The sequence below is a fragment of the Carassius gibelio genome, chromosome B3 (genome assembly GCF_023724105.1).
Source record: "Carassius gibelio isolate Cgi1373 ecotype wild population from Czech Republic chromosome B3, carGib1.2-hapl.c, whole genome shotgun sequence".
NCBI classification, from domain to species: domain Eukaryota; kingdom Metazoa; phylum Chordata; class Actinopteri; order Cypriniformes; family Cyprinidae; genus Carassius; species Carassius gibelio.
Window position 1 is genome coordinate 31045736 of NC_068398.1, and position 21065 is coordinate 31066800.

Sequence of the window (21065 nt, forward strand, 5' to 3'; positions counted from 1 at the left end):
CAATATGGTGCTTACCGGCTGTCCTTCACAGTATTGTGGAAGGCTTGGTCTTGCACAGTCACCTTGATGACAAAGATGGTTTCCTTGGTCTTGTGGTGCCTTAAATGCGGTCTAAAGACAACAAAGCCAGGTACTGGCACGCTCAGATTACGTGGAAGATTTGTTCCACCTGGTTCACCACAGATTGAAGGAGGAGGAGTTTCACCACTGAGGAGCTCAATGGCAGTTTGTCAGCACACCTCCCACTCGATCTTCCCATGGGAACCGATGGAAAGATCGCAAATCAGCACCTGCTTACTGCCAGTCAGCTCAGAGTTTGGTCCTCAACTGGTAGCAAGACAACCAGGCGTCGAACATCTCTGTGCAGGACTGTGGTTTGGAAAGCTTCTTTCAGGACTTTGATCGATGGACGGTTTAGTGCAGGTTTTGTGACAGGAAGGCAGGAGCTTTGGACCACTTTGACGATCACGTCTCGAACAATGCCCTTAGCATCTGGATTGACTCTCACGACCCGTCCTAGCTTGAATTGGCCCCTCACTGCATTTTGGTCGCACAACCAGACAATATCTCCGACAGCAACATTGCGATGCGAAGTGTGCCATTTACTTCTCAGAAATAAGTTTGGGCCGGCAAGTTGGCTCCAAGACCTCCAGAACTTGTTGACCTGGTTCTGCATCTCTCGGAGTCTCTTGTAAGGGTAATTTGCAAAGTCAAATGTTCTAATCTCACCACTTGAAGAGGCTCGGCCCAGGAGAAGTGTGTTTGGTGACACATACTGCACACTTTCTTCATGGGTCTGCACCCTGGCATCTATTGGGCATTCGTTAGCAAGGTTTGCAGCAAGTTGTAGTGTTGTCTGAAGCTCGCTGTAGCTGAGGCCAGTGTTGTTGCCCAGGCTCTGCAGTGCCTTCTTGAGAATGCGGACAGCAGCTTCAGCAGCCCCATTGCGGTGAGGTGAGTCAGCAGGGTGAATTGTCCACTCCCATTTGGTACCTTTTTGAGCCGACATCTCTTCTATTGAAGTTCTATTCTGAGCATCCAGGAACTGGTACAGCTCTCTTAGGACAGGTTTAGCGCCGATGAAGTTTGTCCCCGGGTCGGACCAGATCTTTTTTGGGTGCCCTCTTATTGCAGTAAAGCGTTGGTAAGCCATCAAAAAGCTCTCTGTCGACATTGTGTTGACCAGGTCTGCATGAATTGCCCTGCTGGCCATACAACTGAAGACGACACCCCACACTTTCATGGAGACCCGTTTCTTGATGTCATCTTTGACAAGGTACGGTCCAAAGAGGTCGACTGTAGTGAACTCGAATGGAGCTGCAGGTGTGGTTCTTTCAGGAAGTAGGTCAGCCATCACCCGTTTGCACCTTCTTGCTCTTGACTTTTTGCAGAAAAGGCAGTTCTCCACTACATTTTGAGCAATTTTCCTCCCTTGGATGACCCAGGCTTTCCTCCTCATTTTCAGCAAGGTTGCAGCCACACCTTCATGACCCTCATTGTGCGCCTCCCGTGCCACTAAAGTAGAGACCCATGCATTGAAAGGCAAAAGGGGAACTGCAGCGCCATCCTCCCTGAAGCCATGGATTCTCCCACCACAGACTAGTAGCCCAGATTCTGGCTCTCTGTACACAACCAAGCGGTCCGTAGTAGTGACTGGAAATGTTACCCCTTCTTGAGCAGCAAGATAGATGTCTCTTATTTCCTCTTGACGTTCTGTGATGGTGATAACTCCTTTTGTGGGAATCGCCTCCCACTTTGGGGTATCAATGGACTTTGTTGCAGATGTAAACCTTTTGGCGGCTCTCCAGATGAAAGCAACAGTCTTGATTAGACACTTTAGACTACTAAAGCGCCTCTCATCTACTAGGTTTAGGACAGCTGCACCAGCAGGAAGTCGTCCCGCAAGACTTGGAAGACTTTTCGCTTGAGCTCTGGTGAGTGCAGCCACAAACGACTTCTTTTGCATATTGTTAATGCTTTCTCGAGCTGTTTTAGACACATCTTTTGATGACATAATTGGCCACTCGCTCTCTGGAAGATGTAGAAACTCTGGCCCTTGCTGCCACTCTGAATGCGCATCAAGTTCCTTTGGCCCAGCTCCTCGAGTGATAATGTCGGCTATGTTGAGTGGTCCAGGGATCCACCACCAGTCCTGTAGCTGTGTGCTCTCTTGGATCTCTCCAATTCTATTAGCGAAGAAAGTCTGAAATCCATAGCTTTCACGCTGGATAGCTCCAAGAACAGTCTGACTGTCTAACAAATGGTACCACCTTTTTATCTGGATCTGGGTATGCTGTTCAAAGTACTTTTTCAGGCGACTTGCAAAAACTGCACCACAAAGTTCTGATTTGACCGCATCCCCCTTCTGGTCTAGAGGTGTCAGCTTTGCTTTTGACTCCACTAGTCGAATTGTTAATTGTTTGTTGCAGTTCCACCGCAGGTAGAGGACAGCACCATAGGAGCTTTCACTACCATCTGAAAAAGTGACCGCGACTGGTTCAGTTGTTGCCTTTGGTGGAGTAAGGGCTCTTGGGAACATTACTTTGCTTAGCTGGACGTACTCCTCAAAAATTCCAATTGCATCTTTGCGGAGCTCATCCGACAGGGGAAGGTCCCATGTGTCCTTGACCATGCTGCACTTTGGTTTTGCCTCTTGGAATGCCCTTCGGACCAAGATAGCCCCTTTTTGCTTTAATGGTGTTGTTAGGCCAACTGGGTCATACAAGCCAGCAACTTGACTCAGCAGTTCACGTCTTGTCAGCGGGTCTGGTGTCTGTGCTCGTACTTCTCCTAGCAGCAGGTTTTGTCCAAGTCTCATCTTTTTCTTCCGCCTGGAGAAGTTGACCCTCACCATGACATGCAACATGTCTTCATCCACAATGTAGCCGAGACCGAGCGCCTTGTTCTCTTCCTCCTTAAGCTGGTTCGGCAGGACAACAAAATTTGGTGATGCCTTTTCTCTTTCTCATTTACTTTGGCCTGAGAAGACCCAAGGCTTCAATGCAAACCCTCCTGCTTTTAGAATCAGCTCCACATTCTTTGTAATGACTTTGAGCCTTTCACTGCAGTTATGGGATGTCAAGATGTCATCGATATAGCTGTGCTCATGTAATACTTGACATTCCTCTGTGAGGTGGCTGAATTGAGGCAGGTTAGCAGTCTCCCTCATAGCAAGTTGTGCTATGCATCCTGCTGGCTTGTCCCCGATATTCACTCTGGTTATGGCATATTGTTCTAGCTCATCGTCCTCTGAATCACGCCACAAGAACCGGTGTAGATGGACTTCCCTCTCCTCGAGCCACACAGAATTATACATCTTTCTGACATCTCCTAGAGCGGCGAAGGAGCCTTGGCGGAACTTGAGGAGGACAGCTCTAATCGAGTTGAGAACGTCAGGACCTTTCATCAAAAGGTCATTAAGACTTTGGCCTTTGTACTTCTGACTGCTGTTCCAAACAAGTCTTACCGGAGTTGTAACAGAATGGGGGTTGGGTGCGATAAGATGACTAATATACCAGACAGGTCCATTCCAGTTGGTTAGATCCTCCTTGGTCAACTTCTTTGCAGCCCGGCGGTCAACCATTTCGTGGACTTGAGCTCCATAGGCTTTTTTCCACTGCGGTTCTTTGTCGAGCTGTCTCTCTGTTCTGAGGAAGGTTGCCTCCACTGCATCTCTGTTGTTTGGCAATTTAGATGGGTCCATGAGCCAAGGATATCTTGCATGCCAGTGTGGACTATCACTGTGGTCATCAGCACCAACATAAGTCAGGCCACCCCTTACAACTTCCAGCTCCCTTTCTTCAGCCAGAGTAATTTCTTTGCCACCAGGTTGACAACTGCCGCAGCGACATCCTCCACATTTTGGAGTGCAGGGGGCGCCAATGCTATCCCATCGCCACCACTCAATAAAATCCCGATGTGTAATAGCAGAATAAGACGACTTGATGGTAGGTTTGGTGCAGATATGTTCTTCATACATCAATGCTGCTGTTCTCATAGACCTGGCGAAGTGCGCTCTGGACTGGTGTGCTGTAACTGTAACCTCTTCAAATAGACCAGGGTGTGTCCCTGCAATTGTCTTTCCCAATGGCCCATCCCATAGTACAAGGTCCCCAATGGTGCGCATTTTCTGTGGGACCAGTCGCCCTTCCTTATGGCTTATCAAAAGCTGTATCTGTCTTGGTCTCACCAGTTCATTTTGGGGGACATCTGGAAAGAACTTTTGGAGTCTTTTGGCTGTCACATGTTTATGGATATCTGCAATGCGGTCTAAACCATAGCAGAGGAGTTGGTGGGATCTGAAGTTGCCCTGCTCTGTGCGGATCCGGATCTTTAGGAGGTACCGTTTTGTGGTAACTTGAACTTTCATTCCTCCCACACCGTGGACAACAAGGGTTATGGCTTAAGAAGTATATACTTAAGAAGTATTTTCATTGTAAAGAATTATTCTAAGGCATCATTGTAGCCACACAACTATATCCTTTACAAAACAATCAATTGTTATTTTAATTTTTAGAACCTTATCATCTTTTAACAAAGTATCTTTAGCCAAATAATTTTAGACTATACATTTTTAACTGAATTAAGAACTTTGTTTATTAAGATTTCTACAAAGTTGAAATTACTTTTAACAATTTCAAACACATTCTTTGTCAAACAATGAATTTGGAACTTGATTACCCCACAAACAACATTTGAAGTTACAAATACCACTGCAAAAGTCCTATCAAAGTCAACAAGAGTTCAAGAGTTTGTGTTTTCCAGAGTACCATTAGCACTGCACTGCTTAAGGCAGTCTAGCCAAACATGGCCAATATGGTGCTTACCGGCTGTCCTTCACAGTATTGTGGAAGGCTTGGTCTTGCACAGTCACCTTGATGACAAAGATGGTTTCCTTGGTCTTGTGGTGCCTTAAATGCGGTCTAAAGACAACAAAGCCAGGTACTGGCACGCTCAGATTACGTGGAAGATTTGTTCCACCTGGTTCACCACAGATTGAAGGAGGAGGAGTTTCACCACTGAGGAGCTCAATGGCAGTTTGTCAGCACAAATACACTTTTATTCAACAATATTTTTAGTTTTTTTATTTTGAATTTTGAGGAGATACTGTAATATTATGCTATATTTATACAGTTTTTATCACCTTTTTTTTTCCATGAAAACAAATTTAACTCTAATCTTTTTGGGTCACTCTTGGTGCTTGAAATTAAGTGTTTTTTTGTTTTTTTAGGAAAATTAAAGTAATACATTTTTATTCAATAATATATATATATATATATTTTAGAAAATTATTGTTTACATTTTCTTATTCAGAAATATTTTTAGTTTTTTTTATCTTGAATTTTTAGGCGATTTTATGATAGTATGAAATATTTATACAGTTTTTATCATCTATTTATCTTCAATGAAAATAAATTAAACTCCTTCATTTTTGGTCACTCTTGGTGCTTGAAATTAAGTGTTTTTTGTTTTTTTAGGAAAATTAAAGTAATACACTTTTATTCAACAATATTTTTAGTTTTTTATTTTGAATTTTAAGGAGATTTTATAATTCTACTCAATATTTAAACAGTTTTTATCATTTATTTATCTTCAATGAAAATAAATTAAACTCCTTCATTTTTGGTCACTCTTGGTGCTTGAAATTAAGTGTTTTTTGTTTTTTTTAGGAAGATTAAAGTAATACACTTTTATTCAACAATATTTTTAGTTTTTTTATTTTGAATTTTGAGGAGATTCTGTAATATTATGCTATATTTATACAGTTTTTATCACCTTTTTTTTTCCATGAAAACAAATTTAACTCTAATCTTTTTGGGTCACTCTTGGTGCTTGAAATTAAGTGTTTTTTTGTTTTTTTAGGAAAATTAAAGTAATACATTTTTATTCAATAATATATATATATATTTTTTTAGAAAATTATTGTTTACATTTTCTTATTCAGAAATATTTTTAGTTTTTTTTATCTTGAATTTTTAGGCGATTTTATGATAGTATGAAATATTTATACAGTTTTTATCATCTATTTATCTTCAATGAAAATAAATTAAACTCCTTCATTTTTGGGTCACACTTGGTGCTTGAAATTAAGTGTTTTTTGTTTTTTTAGGAAGATTAAAGTAATACACTTTTATTCAACAATATTTTTAGTTTTTTATTTTGAATTTTAAGGAGATTTTATAATTCTACTCAATATTTAAACAGTTTTTATCATCTATTTATCTTCAATGAAAATAAATTAAACTCCTTCATTTTTGGTCACTCTTGGTGCTTGAAATTAAGTGTTTTTTTGTTTTTTTAGGAAGATTAAAGTAATACACTTTTATTCAACAATATTTTTATTTTTTTTTATTTTGAATTTTGAGGAGATACTGTAATATTATGCTATATTTATACAGTTTTTATCACCTTTTTTTTTCCATGAAAACAAATTTAACTCTAATCTTTTTGGGTCACTCTTGGTGCTTGAAATTAAGTGTTTTTTTGTTTTTTTAGGAAAATTAAAGTAATACATTTTTATTCAACAATATTTTTAGTTTTTTATTTTGAATGTTAAGGAGATTTTATAATTCTACTCAATATTTATGCTGTTTTTATCATCTATTTATCTTCAATGAAAATAAATTAAACTCCTTCATTTTTGGGTCACTCTTGGTGCTTGAAATTAAGTGTTTTTTTTTTTTTTTTAGGAAGATTAAAGTAATACACTTTTATTCAACAATATTTTTAGTTTTTTATTTTGAATGTTAAGGAGATTTTATAATTCTACTCAATATTTATGCTGTTTTTATCATCTATTTTTCTTCCATGAAAATAAATTAAACTCCTCCATTTTTGGGTCACTCTTGGTGCTTGAAATTAAGTGTTTTTTGTTTTTTTTAGGAAGATTAAAGTAATACACTTTTATTCAACAATATTTTTAGTTTTTTTATTTTGAATTTTGAGGAGATTCTGTAATATTATGCTATATTTATACAGTTTTTATCACCTTTTTTTTCCATGAAAACAAATTTAACTCTAATCTTTTTGGGTCACTCTTGGTGCTTGAAATTAAGTGTTTTTTTGTTGTTGTTTGTTTGTTTGTATTTTTTTAGGAAAATTAAAGTAATACATTTTTATTCAACAATATTTTTAGTTTTTTATTTTGAATGTTAAGGAGATTTTATAATTCTACTCAATATTTAAACAGTTTTTATCATCTATTTATCTTCAATGAAAATAAATTAAACTCCTTCATTTTTGGGTCACTCTTGGTGCTTGAAATTAAGTGTTTTTTTGTTTTTTTAGGAAAATTAAAGTAATACATTTTTATTCAACAATATTTTTAGTTTTTTATTTTGAATGTTAAGGAGATTTTATAATTCTACTCAATATTTATGCTGTTTTTATCATCTATTTTTCTTCCATGAAAATAAATTAAACTCCTCCATTTTTGGGTCACTCTTGGTGCTTGAAATTAAGTGTTTTTTGTTTTTTTTAGGAAGATTAAAGTAATACACTTTTATTCAACAATATTTTTAGTTTTTTTATTTTGAATTTTGAGGAGATTCTGTAATATTATGCTATATATATACAGTTTTTATCACCTTTTTTTTCCATGAAAACAAATTTAACTCTAAACTTTTTGGGTCACTCTTGGTGCTTGAAATAAAGTGGGTTTTTTTGTTGTTGTTTGTTTGTTTGTATTTTTTTAGGAAAATCAAAGTAATACATTTTTATTCAATAATATATATATATATAAATATATATATATATATATATATATATAAATATATATATATATATATATATATATATATATATATATATATATATATATATATATATATTTTTTTTTTTTTTTTTTTTTAGAAAATTATTGTATACATTTTCTTATTCAGAAATATTTTCAGTGTTTTATCTTGAATTTTTAGGTGAATTTATAATAGTATGAAATATTTATACAGTTTTTATCATCTATTTATCTTCAATGAAAATAAATTAAACTCCTTCATTTTTGGTCACTCTTGGTGCTTGAAATTAAGTGTTTTTTGTTTTTTTAGGAAGATTAAAGTAATACACTTTTATTCAACAATATTTTTAGTTTTTTATTTTGAATTTTGAGGAGATTGTATAATGCTACACAATATTTTTAAAGTTTTTATCATCTATTTTTCTTCCATGAAAATAAACTAAACTCTAAACTGCTTCATTTTTGGGTCACACTTGGTGCTTGAAATTAAGTGTTTTTTATTTTTATCTATTTCCTATTTTCTTTCTTTTTAGGAAAATTAAAGTAATACATTTTTATTCAATAATATTTTTAGTTTTTTATTTTGAATGTTAAGGAGATTTTATAATTCTACTCAATATTTATGCTGTTTTTATCATCTATTTATCTTCAATGAAAATAAATTAAACTCCTTCATTTTTGGGTCACTCTTGGTGCTTGAAATTAAGTGTTTTTTGTTTTTTTAGGAAGATTAAAGTAATACACTTTTATTCAACAATATTTTTAGTTTTTTTATTTTGAATTTTGAGGAGATACTGTAATATTATGCTATATTTATACAGTTTTTATCACCTTTTTTTTCCATGAAAACAAATTTAACTAATCTTTTTGGGTCACTCTTGGTGCTTGAAATTAAGTGTTTTTTTGTTTTTTTAGGAAAATTAAAGTAATACATTTTTATTCAATAATATATATATATATTTTTTTAGAAAATTATTGTTTACATTTTCTTATTCAGAAATATTTTTAGTTTTTTATCTTGAATTTTTAGGCAATTTTATGATAGTATGAAATATTTATACAGTTTTTATCACCTATTTTTCTTCCATGAAAATAAATTAAACTCCTCCTTTTTTGGGTCACACTTGGTGCTTGAAATTAAGTGTTTTTTGTTGTTTGTTTGTTTGTTTTTAGGAAAATTAAAGTAATACATTTTTATTCAATAATATTTTTAGTTTTTTATTTTGAATGTTAAGGAGATTTTATAATGCTACACAATATTTATACAGTTTTTATCATCTATTTTTCTTCCATGAAAATAAACTAAACTCTAAACTGCTTTATTTCGGGTCACACTTGGTGCTTGAAATTAAGTGGTTTTTATTTTTATTTATTATTTTCTTATTTTCTTTCTTTTTATGAAAATTAATGTAATACATTTTTATTCAAAAATATTTTTATTTTGAATTTTGAGGAGATTTTATAATGCTACGCAATATTTATACAGTTTTTATCATTTATTTTTCTTCCATGAAAATAAATGAAACTCCTTTTTTGCGTCACTCTTGGTGCTTGAAATTAAGTGTTTTTTTGTTGTTGTCTGTTTGTTTGTATTTTTTTAGGAAAATTAAAGTAATACATTTTTATTCAATAATATTTTTTGTTTTTGTTAGAATTTTGAAGAGATTCCATTTTTTTTAAGAAAATTATTGTTTACATTTTCTTATTCAGTAATATTTTTAGTTTTTTTATCTTGAATTTTTAGGCGATTTTATGATAGTATGAAATATTTATACCGTTTTTATCATCTATTTATCTTCAATGAAAATAAATTAAACTCCTTCTTTTTCCGGTCACACTTGGTGCTTGAATTTAAGTTTTTTTTTTGTTTGTTTTTTAGGAAAATTAAAGTAATACATTTTTATTCAACAATTTTTTTAGTTTTTTATTTTGAATTTTGAGGAGATTTTATAATGCTACACAATATTTTTAAAGTTTTTATCATCTATTTTTCTTCCATGAAAATAAATTAAACTCTAAACTGCTTCATTTTTGGGTCACACTTGGTGCTTGAAATTAAGTGGGTTTTTTTTGTTGTTGCTGTTTGTTTGTTTGTATTTTTTTTTTAGGAAAATTAAAGTAATATATTTTTATTCAATAATATTTTTTGTTTTTTTTAGTTAGAATTTTAAAGAGATTCCTTTTTTTTTAAAGAAAATTATTGTATACATTTTCTTATTTAGTAATATTTTTAGTTTTTATCTTGAATTTGTAGGCGATTTTATGATAGTATGAAATATTTAAACAGTTTTTATCATCGATTTATCTTCAATGAAAATAAATTAAACTCCTTCATTTTTGGGTCACTCTTGGTGCTTGAAATTAAGTGTTTTTTTTTTATTTAGGAAGATTAAAGTAATACATTTTTATTCAGTATTATATTTTAGTTTTTTATTTTGAATTTTAAGGAGATTTTATAATTCTACGCAATATTTATGCTGTTTTTATCACCTTTTTTTCTCCCATGAAAATGAATTAAATTCCTTCATTTTTGTTTTTAGGAAGATTAAAGCAACACATTTTTATTCAATAATATTTTTAGTTTTTTTTTTATTTTGAATTTTGAGGAGATTCTGTAATACTATGCTATATTTATACAGTTTTTATCACCTTTTTTTTTCCATGAAAACAAATTAAACTCCTTCATTCTTGGGTCACACTTGGTGCTTGAAATTAAGTGTATTATTTTTATTTATTTATTATTTTACTTATTTATTTATTTATTTTTAGGAAAATGTATGTGTTTATACAGTTTTTATCACCTTTTTTTCATGAAAATAAATTAAACTATTCACAGATTATGTCAAATGAAATTGTTGTTATCTCATTAAATTAGAAAAATTTAAAACCAGATTGAAAAGAGTTTAAGATATTATTTTCAAATAAAAACTGTTTCCGTACTTTTACCTGGGATTTACTACACAATATTTATAACATTTCTACTTTTTCTATTAAAATACATTTGACTGAGTTCCTTCACTTTTGGGTCACACTTGATCCTTGAAAAGTACGTTTTTTTTTGGTTTTTTTTGGAAAATCAGTGTAAAACAGATTTTATGAAATTACACACCATTTATACAATACGACCTATTTTTATATAAAAATAATTTATTTCATTTTGTTTCACAATCGATGCTTGAAATGTAAGTTTTTATGTTGTTTATTTTTTTAACAACATTTACAAATGTATTTGTAACAATATACATAAACACACATAATTTCCATCAAGCCTGCAGTTTTTGATGCTAAAGATCAGCACTCATGCAGACGTTTGTTGTGTTTGGATGTTTCACTGCGTCACATGATCCTTCATCATTTCCTGCAGAGCTACAGTCACAGAAGCGTCTTGTTTTCCTGCTATCTTGAGACGCTTGACTCTGTCTGTGATTGGTTGGAGGAGCTGGTGGCGGCACTGAGCAGAGAGAAAGCGCTGTGACTCGACTCCAGGCTGCTCATGGAGCCCCTGATACAAACACACACACACACACACCTTTACAGAAAACATCCGGACGTCCAGATCATATTTTGATAAGGTGTGCTTTTTCAGTTAATGGTGTTTTAATGCTAAGCACTTTGCGGTGTAATGATACTGACCTGAAGTCAGTGGAGAGCAGCACCTCTGTGAAATACATGACTCTGCATTTGTGTGAGGAGACCTGCAGAGAGGCCAGAACATCATCTACACGCGGCCGACTGGAAGAAGTGCATGATGGACTGCTGTAAAGACGCCACTGCAGGATGTAGAAACCAGGCCAGCGCGTCACATGAGATCCCTGATGGGACAGAAGTGGATCAGAGCAGAAAGAAGTGTGTCTCATCTTCTGATCAGTGTGTTTTGTAGTGAAATATGAGCCATGTTGATGTTGTGACAGGGTTCATGAGACTCCGCACCTGTACACTCTCTCCCTCTCGGCAGCTCAGGGCCGTCTCCACCATGCTGTAGTCTTGTCCCAGCATCCAGGATCTGTCGATCAGCTGGACGTTGTTTCCGGCGGGACAGGCGAGGTTGTGTGCGCTCAGACCGTCTCTTTTAACTGGCTGAGGAGCTCTTCTGGAGTGATAGATGTTGAAGATCACGTCTCCTTTACACACATCAAAGTCCCACGTAATGACAGACGATACTTCTGTAATCTCGATCAGCACCTGGACACAAATTAAGTATGTTATTAAATCTGTTATTTCCTCCTCACACTGCTGATTTCACCATTAACTCTTCACCTGAACAGTTTATGTTGCTGTGTATGCTCTCATTGTAATCATAGACCATCAAAACATACAGGTACACATCACCTTTCCTCTGATATCATGTTTGGTTCAGGAGATATGACCCAAAATTCATAATTTGGTAATGGCGGAATGTCAAATTGTCACCATGGCAACCACTAGCCGTTTTTGAGATGGCTCCATTTCTAACCTGTAATATTGGACCAAGTTTAATGCTTTTATTAAAAAGTGAACCTCACCTCAAATTTTGCATATATCATTCAGTTACTGTTACCTACCCTCTTAAAATACATTTTGTCATTGTCTATCGACCCCTAGGACCACTAGGACCACTAGGTAAATTTTTGGATGAATTAGATGTGTTGCTCTCAACTTTTCCTGAAGATGGTAATTCCTGAGTTATGCTTGGAGATTTCAACATCCATCTAGATAAACCTCTGTTTGCTGATTTCCACACTCTGCTTGCCTCTTTTGATCTCAACCGAGTGTCAACTACTGCTGCTCAACAATTAGGTAACTAACTGGACCTTATTTATACATGACACTTCTCCACTGATCATGTTCTGGTTACTCCACTGCACACGTCGGATCACTTCCTCCTCACTCTTTACCTCAACATGGTCCCTCACACATCACTTACCCCTCCACATGTCATCTTTCGACATAACCTACGCTCACTCTCACCCTCCCGGCTATCTGCAATGGTTTCATCTTCACTTCCTTCCCCTAAACATATTTGGATGCTAACAGTGCTACTGATACTTTCTGCTCCACTCTTACATCTTGTTTAGACACTGTTTACCCCTTGTCTTCCAGGCCAGCCCGTAACACCCCTTCTGGCGCAAATCCAAAAATACTACTGACCTTAATGTGCATCAGTCACTCCTCTATTCCATCTCTGCTAATGTCTCCACTGCTAAAAGGACATACTACCATAACAACATTATCAATTTGTCTAACTGTTGCATGCCTTTTAAAACATTTGATCTGTCAGTTGCTTTTGACACTGTTAACCACCAGAACATCCTGTCAACCCTACTGACAAAGAGCGTCTCAAGAACCGCACTCCAGTAGTTTGAGTTTTATCTATCAGATAGGTCCTTTAAAGTATCTTGGAGAGGTGAGGTGTCCAAGTCACAACATCTAACTACTGGGGTGCCTCAGGGCTCAGTTCTTGGACCACTTCTCTTCTCTGTCTACATGGCATCATTAGGTTCTGTCATTCAGAAACATAGCTTTTCATATCACTGCTATGCTGATGACACTCAACTCTACCTCTCATTCCATCCTGATAAACTGACAGTAGCTGCTCGCATCTCAGCTTGTCTAACAGACATTTCTTACTGGATGAACTGAAGGACCATCACCTTCAAGTCAATCTTGTAAAAGACAGAACTGCTTGTGGTTCTAGCAAATCCATAATTTCATCACAATTTCAACATCAAGTTAGGCACATCAACCATAACTCCTTAAGAAAGAGCTAGAAGCCTTGGAGTTATGATTGATGATCAGCTGACTTTCTCAGACCACATTGCTAAAACTGTCCAATCCTGCAGATTTGCTTTATTCAACATTAAGAAGATCAGGCCCTTTCTTTCAGAACATGCTGCACAACTCCTTGTTCAAGCTCTTGTTCTGTCCAGGCTGGACTACTGCAATGCTCTCTTGGCAGGTCTTCCAGCCAATTCTATCAAACCTTTGCAATTAATCCAGAACATGGCAGCAGATTAATTTTTAATGAGCTGAAAAGAATACACGTCACACCTGTTTATCAATTTGCACAGGCAACCTATAGCTGCTCATATAAAATTCAAGGAATTGATGTTTGCCTACAAAACCACCACTGGCTCTGCACCCCTTCACCTAAATTCATTACTTCAGACTTATGTGCCGTCTAGAAGCTTGAGTTCTGCAAGTGAACGTCGCTTGATTGTGCCATCCCAAAGAAGCACAAAGTCACTTTGACGGACTCTTAAATTCAATTTTCAGTCCCTCCAGAAAAACGCAATTATGCGATCGCTTGATTTAATGCATAATCAGCCAAAGGCCGCATAGTTACGCGGGGTCGCATTTTTTATAAATACGCAGCTCTTTTGCCGCATAAATTACCGATTTCAGAAAGCAAAATATGCAGGGCTAGCTAGCATGATTTCATAATCCCTGTATTTTCGTTGCAAAAAACTCACAAAAGTAAAGCGCCATTTTCCCCTATTGCCATGGGAATCTTATGAAGTGACGTAATTGAGTGACGTGAACATCATCTGCAAACCCCGTGGTGAAAATTGGCGGTATTAATTTTCTCCTCAATTGTAACTTTGATATTAATAAAATTCCCCTTAAGCTGTCTAACTTTCATAGACAAGCTCTATTATCTTGGTTGTTGGTGTACAAACACAATTTCTCTCCCCACAGGTGTTTGATTTGGAACAATAAAGATATTAAATATAAGAATAAGACACTTTTTTTCGATTATTGGATCAGAAATAATATAATATTGGTGACACAGTTGTTTCGTCCTGATGGTGTTTTACTTTCATATGGAGAATTTTTAAATAAGTTTAAACTTCCAATTTCTGCAAAGGATTATGCAGTGGTCTTTGATGCTATACCTTCTGGTCTTCTTCAGTTGATGCGAGATGCTGATGCTTTTGATTTGAACATAACTAATGACTTAAATGTAAAGTTAGATGGTATAAGTATTCTTGATAAAAAATGCAATAATAATTTTCTTAGACAGATTTGTCGGCCATTTAGAATACCCCCAGCTAAAAGTTTTTGGAATTTTCGCTTTAAGGACATTAATTGGGAGGAGGCTTTTATAATCTCCAGGAGATACTGTGTCATCAATAAGATTTGCGAGGTTTCATTTAAAATTATTCATTGTATTTATCCAGTAAATGAGGTTATTAAAAGATTTAAGAAGGATATTGATTTGAAATGTGTCTTTTGAATGATGAAAGTATATGTCATCTTTTTTTTTGATTGTATTTGTACTAAATTATTCTGGTATGATTTTAGGATCTTCTTTGAAGAGATTTCAGGAATTGACATTACTTTAGAAGAAAAGAATGTTTTATTTTATTATGATAAGCCTTTAGAGAATACATTCTATTTTGTTATTAATTTGTTTATTATATTAGCGAAATATCACATTCATAAATGTCGATGGTCAAAGAGTACACCTAATTTTTTACAATTTAAATTTGAGTTACGTCAGTATCTTAAAGTGATGGAATGTGTAAGGAACTCCAAAGCAAAAAAAGACTATAGATTGTTGTAAAGCCTTGAAACGTTATCCTTTTTAAGGACTTTTGTATACTTTTTTGTAGTTGGAAATATGGATTTGTTTTTAATACCCCTCTGTATATAGTTCTTATTTTTGTTTTTTGTTTGTTGATTTATTTAGTATTTACTTTTTCTTTTTTTTCACAATTATTGTCAGGTTGAATATACAGTATTTATATTTTTGCTTTTATTGTTCATTTGTGTGTGAATTGTCACTAAATAAAGCATAAAAAAAAAAAAAAACCTGCGGTGAAACCAGGGTGAAACTTGAAGCACGCAAATCATTCTTTGCCAACAAAAATAAGCGCAAAAGAACGCGCGAAGCAGTTTCCCGATTTGTTACATGACAGTGGAGCCAAATTATATTGCGAGAACTTGCGAAAACTGCGGTTTGATGAAATAGAGAAAAAAAGGTGATTCCCCCAACACCCCCTTCTCACTTTGCTACTAACACTGTTGTAGTTTCATTCAGAAGTTGATGCAACTTTACAGTTGTAAGATTGCACTTTTTTGTTAAAGAACAGTACCAAAAACTTACAGTTGTAATTATATTAGTATGTAAAATAATTTACGTTGCAGTAAGAGATTGCAACTTAAATATTCTGTGATTTAGTATGTTGCTTATATTAGGAAGTAATAAGAAATTACTCTTTACATTAAGGTAGTAGCCTAGTGAGAAAAAGGTCTTTTTTCTCTTTTTCATCAAACTGCAGTTTTTACAAGTTCACGCAATTTCATCGCATAAAATTGCAAAAATATCCTGCATATTCCATCGCATTTTTTAAGAAAACGTGCCGCAAAAATCACAAAAAAAATCTGTGTTTTTCTGGAGGGACTGTTAAATGTTCCCTCCTGGTGGAATGACCTCCCCAACTTAATCCGAGCAGCTGAGTCCTTAGCCATCTTCAAGAATTGGCTTAAAACACATCTCTTCCATCTTTATTTGACCCTCTAACTTTAACACTCACTATTTTAATTCTATTCTAATTCTACATAAAAAAAAGACCTTTCACACTATCTCGCTCTATCATTTTTCTATTTTGATTTTTTTTTTTTTATTGTATTGTAAATCCCATGCTACGTGCACTGTGTTAACCTAACTGAGAATTGTTATAGCACTTATATATCATTGCTCTTTTGTTGTTTTTGATTGCTTCCATTGTCCTCCTTTGTAAGTGGCTTTGGATTAAAGCGTCTTCTAAATGACTAAATGTAAATGTAATGTAAATGGGCATCTTACACTAAATGACAGATATGCTGGTTAGGTATGTTTTGACACTGGGATGCTGGTTCATGCTGGTCCTTTACCTTTTTTATGCTGGTCATGTGCTGAAAAAGGATCAGCATAAACCAGAATTAACCAACATCAAAAATACAGGGCTAGACTAACAGTGTTTGACTTTCACGCTGCATGTCTTGTTATGACCCACAGATGGCGCCGGTCATCAAAATACAGTTTGTGTAATAAACTTCTCACATCTGAAGTAAACAGCAGAAACTGTATATTGTTGAGTATCGTCTGTGGATGAGCTGTACCTCGTGTGGAGCTCCCTTCAACACACTCGCGCTCTTGTAGATGGTTTCACTCCACAGTTTAAGATCCTCGTTTTCCTGCTCCTCAGCCGTACGATACAGAGACTTCGGAACCAGACCAGCCTCAGGAACATCACACTGAATTAAACAACAGAAACACAGTTAGATTCGAGTGACATCCGGTTGTTTTCATGCCTGTCTGAATAAACATACAGCTACACGTGTCCTGTAAGTGTATTCTTTTAAAATCTATAATTCAGTACTCTTTTTAAAAGTATACAACAGTGTTGTTTTTTCACACGTGTTTAACACTGAAATGCATTAGAGGAGTGTCTGTTTGACACAAACCTCTCATAATATGCACAAATAAAACAATATGTAAATATAATTATGCAAATAATTATTTGAGAATAACTTGCTGGTGTAAGAAGAGCGTGTGGTGTCCGATCTCTTTTAAACAAATGATGCACAGATCTGCCTGACGCTCCAGTTCGGTGACCCCACTGTATCAGAAAGTGTCTCGACCGATCAGAGTTTAAACATGTCAGATCTCACCAGCAACAGACTCACCAGAGCGTCTCCTCCTAAGAAGTCAGGGATGAAGTCTCTGTTGATGTAGTCCACCAGACCTCCAGGCCCCTGGTAGTCATTCCCAGCATAGATGAGAAACTTCTTCCGTGTGTTTTCGTCGATGAATGGACTCACCTGAGCACAGAACAGGGTGCAACAGAAATCAGCGGGTCGTTTTTCATTAGCACTGCTAACAAAGGCCCAGGCAAGCATGACATTTACAGAAGCCTGGCAATTAAGAAAGACTCCATGCTAACATGACATTTAACTCTGAAGGGTCAGTGTGTAGACCGAACAATTAACAAACATTAAATAAAGACTGGGTATGTGCTTGTCTCAGTCTTTCCCAGTATTGTCAACTATCTGTTGACATTCTTTCAATCTGCTAAGTGTGTCACAATGTGAAATCCTATGTTTATGTGTGTTTACCAAAGTCCAGAGCACAGGAAACACTCTGGGTGCTCTCAGTATTAGGAGACGTCCCAGAGTCTCAGGGTAGTTGGCTCCTACAAGCTCTATCATCCTCAGCAAGGCTTTGATTCCTGGTCTCCACAGATGTCTCATATTTAACCCCTCCAGATCCACAAGACACGTCCAACAACTACACAACACAAACATAGAAGCAATCATTACTTATCAGGGTAGAGACATCACTTAAACACATAGTATGTGTGACCACCAAGAACTGATTCTTTTTCACATCAGTTCCATTTAGAAGTTTGATGAGTGGAGTTGGAATTGGAACCAAAGTCATAAAATTCATTTTGATCTAGAGCTGCAACTAACGATTATTTTTTTCTGTCGACTAATCTATCAATTATTTTTTCGATTAGTCAACTAATCTAACGATTTTTTTTATTAAAATAAATTATTAATCTAATGTTCTTTTTTTGATTAGCTAATTAATCCTTTGGATAAATGAAAAACAAAAAAATATATAAGTCCAACTTCTAATATAATATTTCAATATATAAGCATTTCACACACGTCGACGTATTTTTTGTAGTCGACGTTATCGATGACGTCGACGCGTCGTTGCAGCATTGTTTTGATCCCATTCTGTACAGACATGACTGGTTTGGACGTGTATTCATAAATACCTGATTGGTTTTCCAAATATTTTGGTGTTCTCTTCACAGTGTCTGAGACCTTCCTCGTTGATGGACAGCACCTGAAGTTTGGACCAAAGATGAGGGGGGTCAGTGAATATTGTCATGTCACCCTGAACTAAAACTTGCTAAGGCGTTTCAAACATAACAGTATGACCCTCTGTCAAGCTGCTTCGAGACTAGGTATATTGTTAAGAGTGATGAGAAATTAATCAAATCTTACATGTCTCAGAAGTGTCTCTTCTCCCAGCACCCGCACTAAACCTTTGGTGTCCATTTGTCCAAGTCGAAGGATATAAAGAGGACGTCCATCTACACAATACACACCCAAGCAAGCACATAACCACACAGATTTCTGCTTCTTTAATATTAATACATCCTCATTGAAAACACCTTGCTCAGATGCATTTTTTGATCAGTTTCAAACTCTTTTTATTCAACATTTACATCTTGGATTATGAGGCTCTCTATAAGTTATGCATCACAAAGCCATGTATAAAGTCCAAGTAAACATATAGTTGAGAAAGACCTTTGTCATGGTGGTGCCAGCCTCCTGTGTAGTAGTCCTGCAGGAGCTGTGGACACTGCCATGTGTCCAACAGGAAGTCTATCTGATGCTGCTTCCTCCATGTGAGCGTCTGGCACAAAGCCTCTTTGGCCTTTTCCAGATTAAAGTCCCGTGAACGCAGGAAACGCAGCACATGCTGGTCTTTAGGGATCTAAAGTGGTCATAAATCAGTCTATTATGCTGATTAAGCAGCTCAAGAGGCACTTATTATTATCAGTTTTGAAAACTGTTGCGCTCAAGTTTTAAGTATTTATTTGAAATATAAATATTGTGTGACTTCTGGTCAATTTAAAGGGGTCATATGATGTTCCTTTCTCCTTGGAGTTTTACAAGCTCTTGGTACATAAAGAAGATATTTAAAGTTGAAAAGACTAAAGTCTCTTTATAAAAGTTAAGGGTCAACCACTCCTACCTAAAACGGCTTGTTCTACATCACGATGTGGGAAGATTTGCATAATGCTGCCCAAATTTTTATGCAAAGAAGGAAGGCGTAACTTTTATTCTAGCTGTATTGTTGCTGCCTCCATGTTGTGGAGATGCTGTGTGTTTCATTGCGAAAGCGAAACTGCTTTCTTTGTCCTTTCAAAAGAGGACACAACTAGAAGTGGTTTAGTAGTATTTACACCACTGCTCCAAAACAGTTCAATCAAAATATTCAGATGTGTGCAGCGCATTTTAAGGGAAAAGGACTGTTTCCTGTGAGAGTAGCCTAAAATCCCAGTGTCTGTTTCTATAAAATGGGGCAATTCCAACTTTGCAAATACAGTCTGGTGCTTCTGACTCAAAGTCAGAATTTATTATTCAAAAGCGAATTCTGAGCTGTGTAGAGTAGCGCTTGTTGTTTGTCATTTCTCCGATCACAAATGGAGGTTTTATGTTTATGCGGCACAATACACTATGCAACGTGAAGCGTTTCAGAAAGGCAGGGCATAGAAGAGCAACATTAACGTACAGTATGTGGAAAATAATGTGGTTTTGAACCTTAAACATCATTAACACATTTACACCAAACACAAAATAATGTTCTTTTTAGCAGTATCATATGACCCTCTTAATGCCTTCTTGCTGAATAAAAAAATATTAATTTCTTTTTGTTTCATTTTAATGTTGCACTCACCTTCCCTTTGTGTGTTTCCTGCAGCCACTGTCGTAGGCGAATGAGACAGCTCTCTTGGAAAGGGGTCAGTTTTCCCAGATAACGGGAGATGTAGTCTGCATCTAACTTGTCTGTGAACATCACATGACCAACAAACAGTTGAGAACCGTGTCAGAGATCATTGGCTCTGTTCCAAAACATAGAGCATATTTTTTATGCTCTGTGTATAATGGAATTAGCTTAGCAACATGCTAACAAAAATCTATTTTGAAATCAATAGCAATTTGATTTCCCTGAGCGGTTTTTTGTGAGGATTACTGTTTAGAGCTGCAAATAAATCACAAAAAAACCCTAAGAGGTTTCTTTCAGTTAGGACACTTCTTTTGAAAGTACTTTGAAAGGCGGTAGACAGCAAGGCAGCTCACTAGATTTTGTTTTCTTTCCTCCTGCACATTATTATATTTATGAGCACATAGTGAGCACTATGATTCATCTCACCATCCGGAGAGCCTGGCAGGACGTCTGTGGAGCCGGGGTGTGCTCTGCTGCTGCATGCTGGGATAGCTCTGGCTGAGCTGACAGGCAGGGCGTGAGACGGGGTGGGGGCAGGAGGAGGTGCCCAGCGGGGCATGTGGGTAATGCCCTCCTCCTCCAGCTGTTTGAGGTGAAATTCAATAATCTCTTTTCCCTAGAGAGAGAGAGAGAGAGAGAGAGAGAGAGAGAGAGAGTTTACACAAATTAAACAAGCAAACAGTGGCTTTAGGTACACATACACATGAAAACTTATCTTGCACGCAAGTCAGCGTAACAGCAAAACAGATCCTCATAACAGATATAAAGGAAGTAGGAAGGGGGAACTTAAAAAATAAAGCAATACGAAACTTGGCAGGCCAGTCGCTATGACGGTCT

General features: G+C 35.9%; 1 protein-coding gene across 8 annotated transcripts in view; it reads right to left on the reverse strand.

The window, feature by feature from the left end:
• Nucleotides 1-21065, reverse strand: part of LOC127953131 (SEC14-like protein 1) — a 105942-nt gene that overhangs the window by 77099 nt on the left and 7778 nt on the right. For 2 of the 8 annotated variants that reach the window (XM_052552089.1, XM_052552091.1), the window contains exons 6-10: nucleotides 20655-20844; nucleotides 20178-20287; nucleotides 19022-19211; nucleotides 18716-18804; nucleotides 18484-18554 (exon numbers count right to left, since the gene is read on the reverse strand). In XM_052552089.1, the coding sequence (XP_052408049.1) occupies nucleotides 18484-18554; nucleotides 18716-18804; nucleotides 19022-19211; nucleotides 20178-20287; nucleotides 20655-20844 (650 nt within the window). Of the gene's footprint in view, nucleotides 1-10915; nucleotides 11235-11259; nucleotides 11545-11662; nucleotides 11915-16816; nucleotides 16952-17383; nucleotides 17519-17812; nucleotides 17985-18483; nucleotides 18555-18715; nucleotides 18805-19021; nucleotides 19212-20177; nucleotides 20288-20654; nucleotides 20845-21065 lie in introns of those variants that run through there. The other 6 variants (XM_052552090.1, XM_052552096.1, XM_052552097.1 and 3 more) reach the window with 6 other exon arrangements.